General features: G+C 45.1%; 3 protein-coding genes across 16 annotated transcripts; all 3 read right to left on the reverse strand.

Moving 5' to 3' along the window:
- Positions 1–75: 75 nt before the first annotated feature.
- LOC123103568 (uncharacterized) lies at positions 76–3782 on the reverse strand. Of its 6 annotated transcripts, none has more exons than XM_044525197.1 (4): positions 3532–3764; positions 3269–3386; positions 1608–2533; positions 76–1071 (listed from the first exon to the last, which is right to left on the reverse strand). In XM_044525197.1, the coding sequence occupies exons 3-4, from the start codon at positions 2507–2509 to the stop codon at positions 573–575; spliced, it is 1401 nt and encodes a 466-aa protein (XP_044381132.1). In that variant the 5' UTR covers positions 2510–2533; positions 3269–3386; positions 3532–3764; the 3' UTR covers positions 76–572. The 6 variants fall into 6 exon arrangements, with proteins under 6 accessions (XP_044381132.1, XP_044381127.1, XP_044381133.1 ...); XM_044525192.1 differs by having other exon boundaries at positions 3123–3386; positions 3532–3763; XM_044525198.1 differs by having other exon boundaries at positions 3269–3389; positions 3532–3756.
- An 859-nt stretch (positions 3783–4641) lies between these two features.
- Positions 4642–10291, reverse strand: LOC123103566 (uncharacterized). 5 transcript variants are annotated; one of them, XM_044525188.1, is made up of 15 exons: positions 9980–10291; positions 9772–9875; positions 9482–9617; positions 9202–9327; positions 9010–9108; positions 8819–8923; positions 8612–8722; positions 8389–8520; positions 8190–8297; positions 8001–8096; positions 6859–7042; positions 6616–6743; positions 6425–6495; positions 5946–6074; positions 4642–5016 (listed from the first exon to the last, which is right to left on the reverse strand). In XM_044525188.1, the coding sequence occupies exons 1-14, from the start codon at positions 10005–10007 to the stop codon at positions 5958–5960; spliced, it is 1545 nt and encodes a 514-aa protein (XP_044381123.1). In that variant the 5' UTR covers positions 10008–10291; the 3' UTR covers positions 4642–5016; positions 5946–5957. The 5 variants fall into 5 exon arrangements, with proteins under 5 accessions (XP_044381123.1, XP_044381124.1, XP_044381122.1 ...); XM_044525189.1 differs by having other exon boundaries at positions 8190–8288; positions 9010–9111; XM_044525187.1 differs by having other exon boundaries at positions 9010–9111.
- LOC123103564 (CRM-domain containing factor CFM3, chloroplastic/mitochondrial) lies at positions 10242–16572 on the reverse strand. Of its 5 annotated transcripts, XR_006449864.1 has the most exons (12): positions 15330–16572; positions 14663–15182; positions 14443–14573; positions 13692–14042; positions 13376–13532; positions 12992–13284; positions 12848–12907; positions 12668–12757; positions 12149–12293; positions 10753–10850; positions 10466–10600; positions 10242–10305 (listed from the first exon to the last, which is right to left on the reverse strand). XR_006449864.1 is itself a non-coding variant. In XM_044525186.1 (9 exons), exons 1-9 carry the CDS (start codon positions 16563–16565, stop codon positions 12210–12212), a joined length of 2922 nt encoding a protein of 973 aa, XP_044381121.1. In that variant the 5' UTR covers positions 16566–16572; the 3' UTR covers positions 11908–12209. The 5 variants fall into 5 exon arrangements, 2 of the variants coding, with proteins under 2 accessions (XP_044381121.1, XP_044381120.1); XR_006449863.1 differs by having other exon boundaries at positions 12668–12907; XR_006449862.1 differs by lacking the exon at positions 10753–10850 and having other exon boundaries at positions 12668–12907.
- Positions 16573–17038: the final 466 nt, after the last annotated feature.

The raw sequence follows: 17038 nt of genomic DNA on the forward strand, positions 1-17038 counted from the left end.
AACTTTAAACTATCAACAAGAACAACAAAAAGATAAAATTGCCACCAAATTGTGCTCAGTTGGTCAACACCAAGCTGAGTAATACAACTTCGCTTACATACATTAAACAAAGAACCAAGTTATAGGCTTGCTGCCCAGGTTTACATGTAGTCGCTACCAACCAGCGACTAATACAACTCCTCTTACATCAAGAAGACAACAAAGTTACATATGCTTACAGTACACATTGTCTAAACAGACATACTTACAGTACAGGCTTACACACCGTTCAAGTCGACTGATTTTGAAGTTCCACCACCACTCAGGCACACTATTTACACCTTCAACCCATCACCCATGGAACCAACAGGTGTGCCAGAAATACCCATTTCTGGCAAATATGTACACTAAAACCCTTCCTATATATACACGAAAGGCGTGGCGTGGACCGCGCAGAGATATCACCAGCAAGGCTTCCAAATATGAGTGGTTCTAAGAATTCCATCATTTCATCCTCCTACTCCACAAAGCAGATATCTGGAGCTTTCTTTACCTACCACCTATTCGTCGAACTGCACGCTAGGTAGAAGAACTTACAACCTGGGCAGCAGCCACCCAAAGGTCCAGCCAAGGAGCAATCCCGCGCCGACGATGCCTACGCCAACTGCAAACATGATGGCCTTGCAGAAGCCACCTTCCTTGTTCTGCCTCCTGCCTTTCTTCTTTGCCCTGCCTTTTCGCTCCCCTTCTGGCTCGGCCTTCTCATCCTTCATCACCGTCCAGGGAAGCTCCGGGAACATGGCTGCTATCTGATGCTCTTTCAGCCTGAGCTGGAGGCATATGTTCTCCAGCTGCAGCATTTTCAGCCACTGCTTACACGCAAAGAGGTGCGAGGCCTGACGAAACAGTAGCTTGACGACATGGTCTTTCTCATCATGAGCATTCTTGGCAGCCACCTCGGCTTCCCTAGCCCGTGTCTGCGAATGGCGAAGAGCGTCCAGTAGCTGGGCCCTCTCGGCGTCTTTCTGATTCTGATATGTGGGCTTGCTGCCTGGTGTATGATCACCACTACTATATGAATCCTGCGTGCCCCTGCATTTCAAATGTAATGTAATGATATAAATAAATGCACAGAAATCTGGAAGAAGCTTGGATGAAGGAAAGGGCACCTGAGGTATTTCCAGGAATAACATAATAACAATATACTACAAAAGAGGCATAAAATGGACATCAGTGGACATGATGCCATATTACATTAAAATTAAATTCAGCCAACTTTTACCCGGGTGCATTTACCTTTTATCCAAAATAAGTTTTTTGTTCTTGTCGCAAAATTACCGAAAACAAGTTTAACTGGCTTGCAATTTTGATTATGAGAACGCACAAAGGACTGACAGAGATTCACTACATATATACAGACTGGAGCTAATTAAACAGCCTGTTCCTTTAATTTCAGCCTAACTAGGGTTGGATGTAATATGCAGATAATGGGGCTATAAAAGATTCCTTGTAGTGAAAAACTACATAATAAACGAAAAGAAAGTACGTGTGGCGTGCAAATCTACAAAGGAGGGCTCCTAGTTGTAGTTTTGATGGTTATGAAACAAGACAAATGAAACCACACATACCCATGCGCATCATTTTTGCGAGTCTGTTGCCAGCCTCCACCGTCAGATGAATTCATCTCATTGGTGCTTGAGAGGCTATAGCTGCACATCATAGTGTCGTGAAGTTGAGGCTGCGACTCTTTACCAGAAGAAGAAGATGAATTCCCACAGCCATCCTTGTTTTCATGGCCGTTCAATTTTGCCCCATGAATACGCACTATCTGAGTGGGTTTTGGCAGATCATTGTTCTCAATGTGCTGCATTGCTCTTTCTGCAACAAGCGAAGCCAATCCTTCCTCGTCAGCTACTTGCCACCAGGGCTGAGACTTCCTGTCTTGTTCCCAAGGTGGATCCATCTCATAGCATGCCTTCTTCGGTTTCTTCGGAAACAAAGGATCAAAAGTTTTGAAGTCCATAACCTCTTTATCCTCGTGAAGGAAGTTATTGGAATTTCCTCTGCACTTGAGACTCGTTTGAGGGCACCCTTCGCAAGGTGCTTCAGATGTTTGCTTCATAAAAGCCGTCGAAATCATCCACGGTGGCTCAGAAGGGCACTCGCTCTTCTTCGTGTTGATGTCGTCAAGAGTAGAGACAGGCGAGAAACTGTCCACTTTCTTGGCATTGGCTTCTCCGCCCATGTAATTCAGATGCTCGCCAGAAAGCACCTTGTGGCACCCGAAATTGGGCTGCAGCTGAAGAAACCAGGCATCTATTGGCTGATTGGAGTTCATCGGGTTCCAGTTCAAATGCATGAAATTCGGGATGTGGCAGTCTCGCGGACTGGTGGGGTTCCCGCTGTTTGCTTCATGCTGTTGCATTGTCGGTGGACAGCAGGCCAGTTTTGGAGCTCTCTTTGCATCCTCCTGAAATAAGCAGCGGTTTGCGGCCCGTTGCCAAGCAGCTCTCGCTTCTGCCGCCGCCATCAGTGTCGCATGTCAAGAAGCTGCCTGCACATCAGGAAGTTGACCATCAGCATTAGCTCATACACACATGTCGCATAAAGCGGAAATAGCATCACCAAAACCTTCTATAACATGCATAACTCACAAACATTCCCGAAATTATTGGATAAACTCAAGCTTATGATGTAAACAATTCACAAACGTCCCCAGTGAACTGCTTCGTGTCGAAATTAATTTGGACGCCAGATATAGGAGTAGGACAGTGCTACGCTGTAAATGATACTAGTACCATGTATCCTATGCTGCTTCCCCAAAGGCCCAAAGGAAGCAACCATTACTATTTCCATCCATCGCCAAGAAGAAAGTAACCGTCGCTACTAATTCCAGTGGTAGTGTGACTTTGGAAGGTAAGTATATAGTAGTAGTAAAAGATTACGCGAGTACCGCCGACAGACCCCCGACCCCGACGCCTATCAAGGAAGCAGAGGAATCATGGCGACCGGATCTGGCCCGGGGAACAGCTCGGATTGACACATCTTTTTAACTTTAACCCCAAACCTCGACTCCATCGAATGATGGCATGACGCCATGGGCAATCATGGAGCAAGAAAAATTTCAGGCGAGGGTTCTTGACCTGGATCGGCAAGAAGTGGAGCCGGGACGAAGTGAAGATTCTGAGCCGGGTGCCGGAAGCTTGAGCGGCGAAGAGGAAGGCGCTGATCCGTGCGGCCGGCTACGAGCTAGTACTATTAGGTGAGACGAGTGGATCAAGAAGTGAACCTGCCCCTAATAAATGGAGAAGGGGGGAGAAGAGCTCGCGGAGACCGCGGGCAGGCAGGGGATGGGATCGGAGCACTCTCTCTTGCGTCCCTTGCGTTGCGTTGCGTTGCTTGTCTGTCTGCTGCCCCCGGAGAATGACTTGAAAGCAAAGCAAGGGGAACAATCAGACGCAAAGACAGATATTTTTAGTTACTTATTATTGTTACTACTGGTGAAATGAAATTTAAAAGAAAGAAATTTTCTCGTCATTTTTTGTTACTTACCTTGGCTGGCCGACTGACAGCGCCGCGCCGTGCTTCCGACGAAGGCTGGATTTCCGCTGCTGCTCTGCTGCTCGTCCTCCCCGTCCGTCTTTGACTACGATTTTATTCCCCGGTTTTCCGTTTCTGGGGGCGAGCGAGGGGGGGATCCGTGCCGTCTCGCGGCCTCCTCGACCTCGACCTCGATCTCGATCTCGATGGGAATCTGTGGAATCCTATCCATAGGTTTCTCTCTCCTCGTCTCCCTTTGGTTTTCTTTTTTAATAGTAACTTGTATTATTATATTTTGCTGCTGTTTTCTGCTTGGAGTGGTGTGATGGGTAGGCAGTAGGGGGCGGTGTGTGTGGGGACGTGTGTGCCCCGCTGATGCCGCCACATCACCTTCCACTTGAGCCAGATGTGTGACTCACTCCGCCACCAAAAACAATACCACTACTCATTGCTTCAAACATTATTTACGTACTAAATGAATGTATGTATTCGAGCAGTAAAAGTAGGCCTCTTTTTAACTTTTTTCTTTCTTTTTTCAATAGACCTCTTTAACATTTTGCTGTGACAATTATAGGTCCTTGGTTCAAATGAATTTCACATACAGTTTATCATGAGTTTAGTCTGTGCACGTCATTTCGTCCACATGATTCAAATCTTAGGACCTTTTTCTTTAAGAAGATTTGTTTGCACTCTATTTTGAAGAAGAAAATCCATCCACTTAACACATTCTGTTACAAAATTATTTGCTTTTGTTGGGGTGGGTCATACACTATTTTATGCTAATCCTATAGTTTCCTAATAATCATATACTCCATATGTTCCAAATTATAAGATGCTGCAACTTTTTTCTGAATCAGGTGTATAGATGTGTTTTAGTGTGTTTGTTCACTCATTTCAATCCGTATGCAGTCCACATTAAAATATCCAAAATGCTTTTTATAATTCGCAACAAAGGCTAGAATTTAAGAACACGTGTCATTTTTGTATTCTTCCTATTCTCATGTCTTAGAAACGTTGCAAATCAAAGGAACCCGTATGGACTTTCTGTTTTGAAACGAGTCTCAACAACGTTGATTTCCACAAAACTGCCAACAATATAAAAAAGTCTCCATGAGATTTCGATTCTATAAACAGCATCCATGACTTTTCACTGCAAATACATGTTTTTTTTTTTGCAAATACATGTTTCAGTCTCTGATTTTATCAACAAAGAGGCCATGCTTTATATTTATAAAACAAAAGGTAAAGCAACGGAAAGGCCATGCTATATATTAGTAGTATAACTCAAAAGGTAAAGCAATCACTCGCTAACATAAACAAGGACGCAAGACAAGAGTAAAAAACTGTACAGTGACCACCCACACGTAGGATCATTCCTTCACCCGCTCAACGCGCCTAATTTCTTGAGAAAAACTGCTGCTTTTGCCTGATCTCTCGCCAGCAATCAAGAGATCTGATCGTTTCGTGACACAGTCCGCCCAAGCCATGCACGGCACCCTGCATACAATGCAAAGCAAAGCTCAGCAAGCAAGCAAAGGAAACCACACGAGTCAACAGTTTCTGCACAGATATTTTCGTTTCTGAAGCCGTCCAAGCGTACATTTCGAATGGACTGTACAGAGCAATCTCTGGCTTGCCAGTTGCCACAGGCTGTGCGTTTTCCTGTTACGTGCAAGGCTTTTAGACAACGTGCAAAAGCTGTGCACAGCTTCCCAACTGGTAGGCGGCAGCAGAGAAGCGAACGAGTGTACACGGGTTAGGCCTGGAAGTTGCCTCGTATGTATTGGTGCTCTATTGGGCATGTAGCAGCCGGTGGTTTTACCTAACGACAGTACATAGATAGATCCAGCAGCTGTTGGTCCACGAGTGGGACGTAGGCGCGTGAATCCAATTCACCACCACGTGCTGCAGTGATCAGCTGCCGGCGAGACGAAAGGGGCAAGGAGAAACTTCTACTGTGCTGTTGTGAAAGGCGTGGGTTTTTGTTACGTAGGTCAGTATGATTCTACCAAGTCATGGATGGTCGATGGTGACCGGTTCATGTCTTCACAGAAGCTGCGTTTGCCACGGAAGATATTTCAAGATTTTTTTTACTTTCATCCTGATTTGTGGCTTCAAAACGCGGCATGTCAAACATGCCCAAAATACGAGTTTTGTGCAAGTAAAGCATGCGCTTCGAGATGGGTCAAGTTCAGACATGCTTCACTATGTGCAATATGCGAAGCAAATATCCCAGATTATGTTATCTAATGTGACTAGCAAGTTGTCCCTAAGTTATTATAAATAATAAAATCATATAGTAGGCTCTATCAATAAGGAGGAGCTGGGTCAGGGGCAGCATACAAATTGCTGACGAAGATAGGAGAGAGGTAGACATCTTTGTAGGAGTAAAGATTATGCAGCACGAGTACAAAATAGAGCTGTACCTTCCACTTCCATTAGAAGCCAAGATCAAAAGAAGGGCAGTCATCTATCAAATCCTGGATCGTGGGATCTCTACACGTACGAGAAGGGCCATCATATTTAGGGTCCTCTGCTGTGTTTTTTGCACCGAGCTGCAGACGCACAATGGCACAAGTCAGACGACTAACATAACATAGTATGTGCAAGATTTTTTTTATGACGTAACACTAAAACTAGAACTTCCATAGCCTCATCTGATGATAATGAAACTCCGGCTGTGGGCGCACAATATTTTGACAGTAAGCTGAAGCAGTAGCTTCCTCAAATTCAGTGTTAAAACTTTCCTCCTCAGGACTTGTTCGGTTAATCCCTCCCACAAGGGGATTGAGGTGGATTTTGACTTGTAGGAGATTTAATCCCTCTCAATCCCCTCCAAACCCCTTCAAATCTGAAGGAACCGAACAAGGCCCCAGGGAAAATTTTGACAGCATAGGGTGCAAACCTGATCTGCACTTCCACTTTTGTCTTCTCGCACGTTTGGCATGCTAGTGTCATTCGGAATTGGCGCAGAACCTGTCAAGTACAGACCAGTATGGCAGCATTTGTCGTTTAGTCTCGCGTGGCACTGGCACGGACGCTTGGTAAGATGTATAAGCTGGTCTCGGTGTGAATAAGTTCACTGAAGCAACTTACCTGTACCATTACAGTTTACAGTGTTAAGATTGCCTGATGATTCTAGTTTCTGCTCGTTTGCATTGCACATCTCAGATCCTGGGAGATCTATCAATTCCAAGTCCGAAGCATCAAAAGCTGGTGGTTTCCTACAGAAACATCATTAGTGTCAATATTCACTTGTTATTCTATTTGCCATGTTGGAGCCTCACTATAAGGCAATATTCTAGAATTTAAACATGAAACAAAGCATTAACATCTTACATGATGGCCTGATGATTGTAAGTTGGATAAGCATTCCCTGATAATTCATTCCTATTATGAGTGATTGCTGAGTTCTTTGCATGTGCAGTATCCAGCTTCAAGCAAGATTGCACAGATGTACGAAGCTGGGTAGCAAAGTGAGACAATCCAGCTGGGGGCTTCATGATAGATAGTATTTGGGAAGCTATAGATCAAAATGACGTTATTGTTATTAATATAAAAGCACATGAATATACATGAATTGGAGTAGTTGTGCAAACACATCAATAAACATGAATTGGAGTAGTTGTGCAAGCCATCCAAGTTGATACCACAAGGATCAAGCAGGCACCTTGGAAAAAATATTTCCTTCAGAATGAGCATCTTACTTTGCAATAACTAGTGCAGCACTGTGGGGACTCTTTAAGTACTTGTTTCTAAATTATGACGTTCCGAACTTTGATTGTCAATTAGTCTTCTGGTAATAAGCAAGAACAAGTTGAGGAAAATGTGCATAACTGAAGAATAGACCACGGCTGTTTCAAATGTTAATGCTTGTAATGTTTACAGAATCATGTATCTAGATTTACTATTTACCTATCAAGCGAATTAAAGGAAATAAGGAAGAACCATTTTCCATACATCACGACTCTGCAACAGTTGCTTCACGGTGCTATGTAACTGAACACTTCACGAGTTCACGGTGCAAGCAATCAAACATCCTGAACTGTTAATTGACACCTATATCAAACTAATTCGGAGTTGGTACTGTGGAGTTACTCGAACCCGCCTTAGCTGAGCATTAGTCTCGAATAACAAACCCTACTTGTTCACCATTAACTTTGGCGTTACATGTTATGTACGGAATATTACACAATGCCAGCTGTAATCTGTTTCATGAATGGTAACCAGTTACTGTTTTACATGTTAAAATATGTTCACTCTTTGTATAACAACTGATCGGATTGTCATATTTGAGTTGTGTATCCATGATTCTTGGCTAGTCCAAGGAATAGCAGTAAATTGCCTCTCAAAAGTCCACTGTCCTTGTGGCATTCACCACAGGTGCATAACAAACTAATCTATTTTTCTTCCTATTTGTCTTGTCTGGAAGGAACTATGCAAAGATATTTAAGCTAGCAGTTCAGTAAAGGTTTACAAACCAGTCCGTAAAGAATCATCAGCGTTGCCAAATTTTGATTTTCCAACCTCTCTCCTGACAAAACTAGTGGGACACACTGATTTGCCATCCCGAAGACCTGCAAATTGTGGATAAACATGGTTATTTTTTGCATTCAAACACCAGCCAGTAGTAGAGCTAGGATGAAAGTATGAGCATCAAGTCCAAGTACCACAAAATTTTAGTGGATCATCCATTCTATTAAGAATTGATTTGTCAACTTCTGGCCGGTTATAGCTGGTAGGAAATCCTGATTTACCCCTCTGGATATCTGCAAAATCTGGAACCCATCAGCAGTCTCATTCTCACTACATAAAAGTGTACAAGAAGCTGCAGAAATAGTAATGGTGTGTAAAATTAATCCCAAGTACCATCAAATTTATGCGGATCATCCATGCCACCAAATGTTGATTTTCCCAGGTCATTAAATGTTGATTTGCCAACTTCTGGCCGGTTATAACTGGTAGAAAATCCTGATGTACCCCTCTGGGTGCCTGCAAAATCTGGAAACCACCAGGAGTCTCACTCTCACTACATAAAAGTATACAAGAAGCTGCAGAAATAGTAACAGTGCGTAAAATTAATCCCAAGTACCATCAAATTTATGTGGATCATCCATTCCACCAAATGTTGATTTTCCCAGGTCATTAAATGTTGATTTGCTGGTAGATAGTTCTGATGTGCCCCTCTGGTTATCTGCAAAATCTGGAAACCACCAGCAGTCTCAGTGTCTCACTACATAAAAGTATATAAGCAACTGCAAAAATATTAGAAATAGTGTGTAAAATTAAGCCCAGGTACCATTGAATTTATGTTGATTGTCGATGTCGCTAGATGTTGACCCCAGGTCTGTTCTTCTGTAACCAACCGTGCAATCTGGTTTACCCCTCTGAAGATCCGTAAATACTGGAAACAAACAGCGGCTTTACTACATTAAGATATACATGCAGCAGAAAATAGAACAAACTGATTATTAAGTTAAGCTCAGCTACCATGATAGTTAAGTGGATCGCCCACGTTACTACATGCTGATTTTCCGACCTGTGGCTTGTTAGAGTCGGTAGTGCTTCTTGTTTTAGTCTTCCGATGATCTGCTAATTGTGGAGACAGATGAATGATTGCAAATAGAATTGTGGTAAGCAGGAAGACACGTCCAATGTTTGTGTAACCTTGTGATCACATACCATGGAGCTTGAATGGACTAACAAACTTTGGAGATTTACTTTTGTCATCCTTTTCACGCATATTCTCTCCATTCTTAGGCACTGTGTGACTTGAAGCCTCCCCAGCAGCATGTGTGTGTTCTACATCTGCATACAAATTAGCAAACTAATAAGAAATCTCACATGTTACAGAACAAAAAAATATGTTTCTACAAGTAGAACTCACCTATTTGCAGATGCAGAATTATAAGTGGAAAACTGGATACAAAAATGACTGTCCTTAAGCACGAACGAAACTAACCTTTCATTTTATTTCTGAGCTCAGTGACTTCGATAATATGATTAGGAAACTGACATCTCTTTCCACATTCAATAGATTCACCTGGATTGAAATATCTGGTGCCAAGCACTCCACCTTCTTCATCCAGTAAAAGAATCTGCAAATACAGTTAATACAGCTAAAAACACCTTTGTACAGTCATCACAGCATTTGATTTGATATAATCCAACAGCATCTCCTCTGTTAAAGCTATCATAAAACACCAACCTCAAATTAGCATGTCCATTAAGAACTGAGCGTTGGTTGCTAACCTGCTTTACATTTGGACCAGCTTGGACAAGCCTTATAACGCCATCATGAAACTTCTTTGCCTTTTGAATTAGTTGGGCAGTGTATAAGACACTCCATTCCACTTCTACAAAAGGATGCACATTCTATATAAGCCTCAATATATAATAAAAATAATACATTACATGTTCAAAGCACAAGCATCGTTTATACGGGAGGCTACACATTAACCTTTGAAACTTGAGTCTGCTGAACCCATAAGGCTCCCTGTGCTGCCAGCAGCTGCAACTTCACTCTTTCCAAGCTCTGGCTTGTTAGAACTAGAAGTGGCTTCTGATTTACTCTTGTCAAAAGCTCCAAAATTGCTGAGACAAATGAGGTTCTCACTATGATATGCTGGAAGGATTTGTAACTTCAAGTCCACCTACAATGGAACTTCTGTGGACTGATGAATTTCAGGGAACTTGTTGTTCCAATTCCCATTTTGCTATTCGCATTCTCCACTCCCTTTGGTCTTGTCTGCACCATGTGTTCTTCTGAAGATTTAGGTTCTCCACCTTCATATTTATCAATGCAGAAACACATCCTTTCAATGACAGCACAGAAAATGTTCTCTAGGATTTTTCTATAAGTCGCAACAAGAAATCAGAAAGTCTCAGGAGGCACACCAGCATATTTGGCACACAAGTCTATCTATACTAGATGTACGAAACCAACCTTTGTTAGATTTGTGGCCTCGCCGATCTCAATCAGATAGCCAGGAAAACTGCATTTCTTGCCGCTTCCCACACACTCCCCTGACTTGAGGTGCCTGGTCCCCAGTACTTGGCCCTCTTCATCCAGCAAAACGATCTGAAACATTTTAATTCACACGATGATTCAAGACATTTTATCACCCGAAATAAACTGATCGCATGCCAATCAGCCTATGGTTACTAACTAGCATCTCCGGCCTTCGATATACGAATGGAAAACACTTATCAGAGATGCGCATTGCATCCTACCTGCTTGGAATACAACCCAGATTGAACGAGCTTCACGAAGCCGTCGTGATACCTCTTAGCCTTCTGCGAAACCTGGGTGGTGTACATCGCGCTCCACTCTGCAAACAAAAGCGCATCCTACTCATTCAGCCCTCGGGGCAGGGCAGAGCCAGCTTGTTCAGCCTCCACAGGACATACGTAGAACAGGTGGCGCGCAAACCTTGGGACGTCGAACCGGCGGGCCTGGCACAGCCAGAGCCCGTGGCTTCAGTTTTGCCGGCGCCGGTCGTGGGTGGGTTCACGAACGCGCGGGGAGCGCAGGTGTTGGCCACGCCGTGACGCGCCCTGGCGCCGCCGCGGTAGGCGGCTCTGGGAGCGGCGGGCTCGGAGGGCCTTCCGGGGCGGGCGGCGGTGGGGACGTGCTGGGCCTCGCCGACGTCGACGAGGTGGCACGGGAACTCGACGGAGGCGCCCTCGGACACGGACTCGCCGGCGCGGAGGGACCTGGCGTCGATGGTGACGCCGGCGTCGTCGAGGAGGACGAGGCGGCGGGAGTCCGGGCGGAGGAGGAGGACCCCGTCGTGGTAGGCCTTGCGCTTCTGCCTCAGCTGCGTGGTGTACGTCGCCGCCCACCGCTGCGGCTCCGGGTCCATGGCGGACAGGCGGAGTGGGGGATCGGAGAAACTCGACGGGAATTCAAAATTCGAGACGGGGAGAAGAGGGGAGGGGAGGGAAACTCACTCACAAAGCGAGGGAAGCAGAGGGGCTGAAATGGTAAAGCACTAAAGCTCAGCCCAGCCCAGCCCAGCCCAGCACGAGACGTATTTTGTGCCAAAGAGATGGATAACACGGCCATTGTTCAGGCTACTTTCAGTAGAGATTCTAAAAAAAAAAGCTACTTTCAGTAGAGCGCGCCTTTCAAACGTGAGAAACGTAAGACTTTGTGGTACATTGAGTTGATGTATGTTTTCTGGAGGATTTTATTCCTTCAAAAAAATAAAACCCCGCGTGAGATTTTTGATCTGTCGTTTTATTCGTTGCAATCCATAGATAGGTTTCCTTACAATTTGCTTGCACTACATTATACAATGTAAAAGATTCTAAGATATTTTTATGGTCTCTCGGAACAGCTCTTACCCCGCTTTACAGATAAAACATGAACCAAAGTACACGGTCGAACGAAACACCAGCTTGGCCATATGTTAGAGCAAACCTTGTTTGAGTCTACATTTTGACAAGGGGCATGGAGGTGCCCGTGGCAAATGCAAAATGATGCCACTGAAGTTACATCCTCATTGGTGGTAAGGAACCATATGAACCACATACTGGCAACATCTTCAGTGGAAGGCTACATACATGCTATCGGTGTGATGTAGCAATGCCGAACTCGAAACCACACAGGCATGTGTCGACTTACCAATTGGCCACGCGAGGGAAGAACACTGGCCTGGAGCTTCATCGGTTAAAACTGCCACAACTCAGAGATATTCATTGGAATCATCGTCCGCATCGTCCTCATCGTCGCTGCCGTAAGTTTGCAGGTAAGCTTCATCCCCTTCATCCTGCGACAGCAGAAGCTACCTATCAGCCTCTTGGTTTTTAGAGGCAATCGCCCAAGCAACTTACTAAAATCATACTCCCTCCGTCCGAAAAAGGTTGTCCCTCAAATGGATGTATCTAGCACCAAGTTAGTGTTGGTGCTAGATACATCCATTTGAGGGACAAGCTTTTTCGGACGGAAGGAGCACGAGACTAATATTAGCATCTAAGATAGTACTTTCAAAAAAAAGTGAAGTGTCTGTGATACTGAGACGATATGCAAGGACACATGTACATTGCCATTGTAGAGAGTGCTTGAAAGGAATCACTCTAGCTTGCAGGAAACGATTCTCTAATCAAGTATTTTGCTAAGCCAGCCTGGTCATGAATGATTTACCTGTATATTATCATCATCTGAAGACAAATCGTCCTCAACTGTTTGGAGTAACTCTGCATCCTGTTTTCTCCCAGCAGCCCTCATCTGTACCTGATGATGATAACAAAGGTGTAGCGCATCATCAAGAAGTGTTAACATGGAAAAATTAGATTCGATGAAATCAGATATAAATTGCCTTACAAGCTGTGATTTCAACTTCCAGATCTTGTGTCGCAGAACTGAGATATGATGGTTTAATGCCTGAAAATGTTCAGCCATCCGATATATAAAAGGTAGGTACAAATTGTACAAAAAGAGGAGGATCAGAGTTTACGGTTGAGTTACCTCTCGTCTTTGGAGCTCAATGGACCGTGCCATTGCTCTTCTCCTTGTCAATAGGTTCCGTGGCTTTAAAACTTGGGGCCTTTTATAGTTCTTACCACGGTAGAAAATGATTGAATATCCTTTTGTTGTCTTGTCAAGTGCAATGAGCACACCTCCACTCTCAGCTTCTAGAGAGATTGCAATATGTTTAACTTGTTCAAAGGTCTTTCCCTTCACAACAATTTTGACCAATTCTCGATGCTTCCAATGAAAGTGCATGTTTTGCACAGTACCATCAAAAACTTCCCGCCTGCCTACGAAATTTTAACAAACAGAGGTAAATCATGAGATGTTCACCCTATGCCTCCTACATTGCAACTTCTATGTGAAAAGTTTCGGTTGTACCAAGCATCAAAAAGGCCTTCATTTTCAGGCCAATTCTGCGGAATAGGAAACGCTCCTCGTCTGTAATAGTTTCCAGATCCGTTGGAAGCTCTGCTGGAGAGAGATATTCCTGAACTTTCGCCAAAGCCATCTCTGCTTTTGCAACCTTTGTTTTCGCCTGGACATACATAAGAGTTGTTATTAATTTTTATTATATATAGACTGCAATTAGATTTTCTAAATATGGAGAGAGAAAGTGTAATGCTGCCTCGGAAATGAACAATGAAAATAGGAAAATATAGACTTCCCCTCTACATGTATATTTTGAAGAACATACCAAAATCAGTTTTCTCTTCATGTTCTTCAAAAGAGAGGTATGTTTGGCCAAAATCAAACGATTATTCTCCTTTTTCCTCAGCTCGTCATTAAGTGAATCTCCCCATCGAGATGTGGCTTCTCTAGTTTCTGCAAGAGTGCCAGCAACTAGAGGATTCTTTAATGCTTTGGGGATGGGAGTAATTGAGGCTGATGCTTTAAGCCTGGCCAGCTCTTCCTGTTCCTGCTGAGTAATTGCGTGTTGTTGCTGTTCCACCAAGACCTTCCTTACTTTAGGAGTCACGAAGTCATTTCCCCTATAGAAATTAATATACTCCTTGTTCCTCGAAACAAGTACTCCTCCTGTCAATTTCTGCATGTGTTTTGTTACAAAGATTCAAGACACACGTTCTCATGAAAAAACATGCATAGGCTGTAACGTGAGCAGGGACACAATGATCATATTCAGAGTTCAAAACATACTTCAGAAGAATCAACAGGGGAAGATAAAACATTGCACAGTACGAAAAGGAGATACAACAACAAATATATCCATTCATGGAATTGCTTTCTCAGCAACTCACTCTTCAAGGTTTCAAACAGTATGATTTATGCAATAAATATCGAATCAGTCATAAGGGGCAATTGGTAACATACTGCATCCTCATAAAAAAAAGTAAGCAAAAGCAGAAAATCTGCATATAAAGCAATCTCATGTGATTTTAAGCATTTAGATAATGTGGTATAATGATCTTTAAATATGTCCAATTTACCTTGATTTCCTCCGCCATTCTATCGTTGCATGTGTTTGGCACCCCCCTCTTGATGGCAATCTTTACAATAGAACTTTTCTCCCATACTTTAACAATAGCAGCAGCTAAGCCTTGGTGTTCCCTGTTTCTCCCTGTCCACAAATATGTAAAAAAGTGTGAAGAAATAATTGAAGCTTAAGTACAAGTAATTACAAGCAAGCAACTTCACAAACTCCAGTACCTAGAGCGAAATGTGGAGCAGTTTGTCTAGCAAGTCTACGCAAAGCTGTCATTTCCTTATCTTTCAAACTAATTTTAGTCCTATAAGGAAGTTGCCTAAATGGTGGCTTGTACCCTGGAACTAAACCAGGAAGCAAGTCAGCATCCACAGGGACGGGGCTGCGACCAGACCAATCCTTGTAGCGTGGTCCCAACTGATCCAAGAAGCTATCGATATCAAACGTTTCCGTAGCTTCTTGAGAGAAATTCATGACAGATGTCGATCTTTTCACATCCTCTGCACTTGACTTTTGCGAATTACGCTCAACAACTGGCTTTTGCAAATCATGCTCAACAGTTGGCTTTTGCAAGTCATGCTCTTCAGAGCTGGGTACAACACCAATGGCATCGCCAGCATTTTCGGATGAATCAACTTCCGCAATTTTGGCATATGACTGCACGCATCGAAGGTTGTAGTTCATTCCTCGGTATAAGACAATCGACCTCCCTGACCTCCATATCACAGTTCCTCCAGTCCTGTCCTGATTGACAATAACAAAGACCACAAATGCCTATCAGATTTCACTGAACTGAAAGCATCGTAAAACAATAACACATGCTTTTGCTCAATCTGTGGCTGTAGTGATAAGGCAAATCAAAGGGGTGAAGAAGGCCAATGCCACAGGTACCTCTAGTATCTCATGGGTTCTCTTCATGTTCAGGCTCGGAGGCCCTTCAAACCTCATCTTGACCACCTCGTCCACCTTCCATTTACTGTGGATGTTCTCCACAATGGCATGTGTAACCCCTCCTGGACCAACCCTCATCCTCTCCTTCATCCTCAATGCCGCGTCTCTAAGCCTCCGCAGCTCTGGTTCTGGTATAGTCCTCTCTGCCAACTTGGTGTTGCTATGCCTCCCTCGCTTGTCACCATCGAACGCATTCCCCTCCTCCCTCTCCCATGGGAGGAGCACAGAACCCAGCTTCTGGACAAAATCTTCCCCTTCGGAGCTCCCAATTGTGGCACTTTCCTCCATCGAATTCCTGAGTGTGTTGACAATTGAGCTTACACTGCTTCGCCTAATACTCCTGTCGAACCCACTGCCTGTGGAACTTTGGTCCTCCAGTATAGAGTCCAGCGGAAAAGAAGAACTTGCTGTCGGCGCAGCAGGATCCTCATCCTCATACAATTCCTCTTCTAAGTTCACTGCCATTGGCTCTTCTTCCAATACCTCACTGTTGTCCACCCATTCTTCGTCTTCATCCTCCGAATCTAGCTCATCATCGAACACACCACTCCTGACAGCCTCTTCCTCGTCTCCACCCACCGGACCCGAGAGCGGCCCGTCGACGACGGTGGGTCCTTCTTGCCCGTGCATCCACGGCGCGGAGAACGGCCGGGTCCCGAGCAGGTAGTTCGGTTGGGGACGCGACTCTTCATCCCGGTCCTGGGCCGCCTCGCCGTGTGCCACGCCGTCATTGCCCTTGTCCTTGCCCTCTCCGACACCGCCGCCGCCATCCTCCGAGGAGTCGTAGTCGAAGTACTCGACGATGGACCGCAGCGTGGCGCTACTGGGCTCATGATCCTCCGCGCGCTCGTCTTCTCGGTGAGCCGGCTGCGGCTGCTGCCGCTGCCAGGGGAAGGAGGCGCGCTGGGAGGGCGCCCTCACGGACCAGCGGCGGAGGGCCTGCTCCTCGAAGCTCGGCTTCAGGTTCCTCCTCTTCTTATTCTTCCTTATCTCCGTGCCGCCGTCTAGCGCCGGCGCCTCGTACGGCGAGGAGGTGGACGGGGAGGGCGCCGAAGCGGGAGGGCGAGGGGAGGAGACGCTGCTGATGCAGGTGGCGCGCCGCGGCCGCGTCGATCGGAGGGTGGATGGGAAGGGGGGTTTGGGTGAGAGGGCCGGGGGCGGGAAGAGCAGTGCCATTGGAGGGAGGAGCAGAGCTTTGGGGACGGAGTGAGGGAGGAGATGACGAAACGAGGAGGATATCGTGGGTTTACCTTGTTGGACCTTGCTTGGGCCCCCGGCGTCTTCTTCTTGTGCCTGTTGGGAGTATCATCGTCCCTGGCTTCCCTCAAAATCTGCGAAATCTCTACCCTAATGAAGCAGTTGGTAGTCTTGCTTCTAGATTTTTCTTAGTCCCATCTTTCCTGGGTTTTTTTGATACCTCCTCCCATCTCTGACTTATCCACCACAAACCGAAAAAACCTTCTCCTGAGGCCCCAACCCGCACCCACCCACGTACAAAAAATAGACCTACAAAGGTTAACCAACGAAAAAAGACCTACCAAGGTTAACCAGCCAAAAAAAACCTAAACCTATCGCCCGCACGTACGAGCGACCTCTATGCCCTCGAGCGAGGTCTCCCTTCGCCGCCGCCCTTCATCCCTTCGCCGCCG

This window comes from Triticum aestivum, chromosome 5A, assembly GCF_018294505.1.
Source record: "Triticum aestivum cultivar Chinese Spring chromosome 5A, IWGSC CS RefSeq v2.1, whole genome shotgun sequence".
Classification (NCBI taxonomy): Eukaryota; Viridiplantae; Streptophyta; class Magnoliopsida; order Poales; family Poaceae; genus Triticum; species Triticum aestivum.

What these genes read in the sequence shown, in the direction of transcription:
- LOC123103568 (XM_044525195.1), bottom strand. Translation starts at nt 2,509, where the DNA reads ATGGCGGCGGCAGAAGCGAGAGCTGCTTGGCAACGGGCCGCAAACCGC. An exon ending in CGCAAAAATGATGCGCATGG is followed by an intron (nt 1,072 to 1,607) that starts GTATGTGTGGTT and finishes TTTGAAATGCAG; the next exon opens with GGGCACGCAGGATTCATATA.
- LOC123103564 (XM_044525185.1), bottom strand. Translation starts at nt 16,565, where the DNA reads ATGGCACTGCTCTTCCCGCCCCCGGCCCTCTCACCCAAACCCCCCTTC. An exon ending in TGCTCCACATTTCGCTCTAG is followed by an intron (nt 14,574 to 14,662) that starts GTACTGGAGTTT and finishes ATTTGTGGACAG; the next exon opens with GGAGAAACAGGGAACACCAA. An exon ending in CAGATGATGATAATATACAG is followed by an intron (nt 12,294 to 12,667) that starts GTAAATCATTCA and finishes CTGCTGTCGCAG; the next exon opens with GATGAAGGGGATGAAGCTTA.
- LOC123103566 (XM_044525187.1), bottom strand. Translation starts at nt 10,007, where the DNA reads ATGGGTTCAGCAGACTCAAGTTTCAAAG. An exon ending in CAATCAACATAAATTCAATG is followed by an intron (nt 8,723 to 8,818) that starts GTACCTGGGCTT and finishes GGTGGTTTCCAG; the next exon opens with ATTTTGCAGATAACCAGAGG. An exon ending in TGATCCACATAAATTTGATG is followed by an intron (nt 8,521 to 8,611) that starts GTACTTGGGATT and finishes GGTGGTTTCCAG; the next exon opens with ATTTTGCAGGCACCCAGAGG.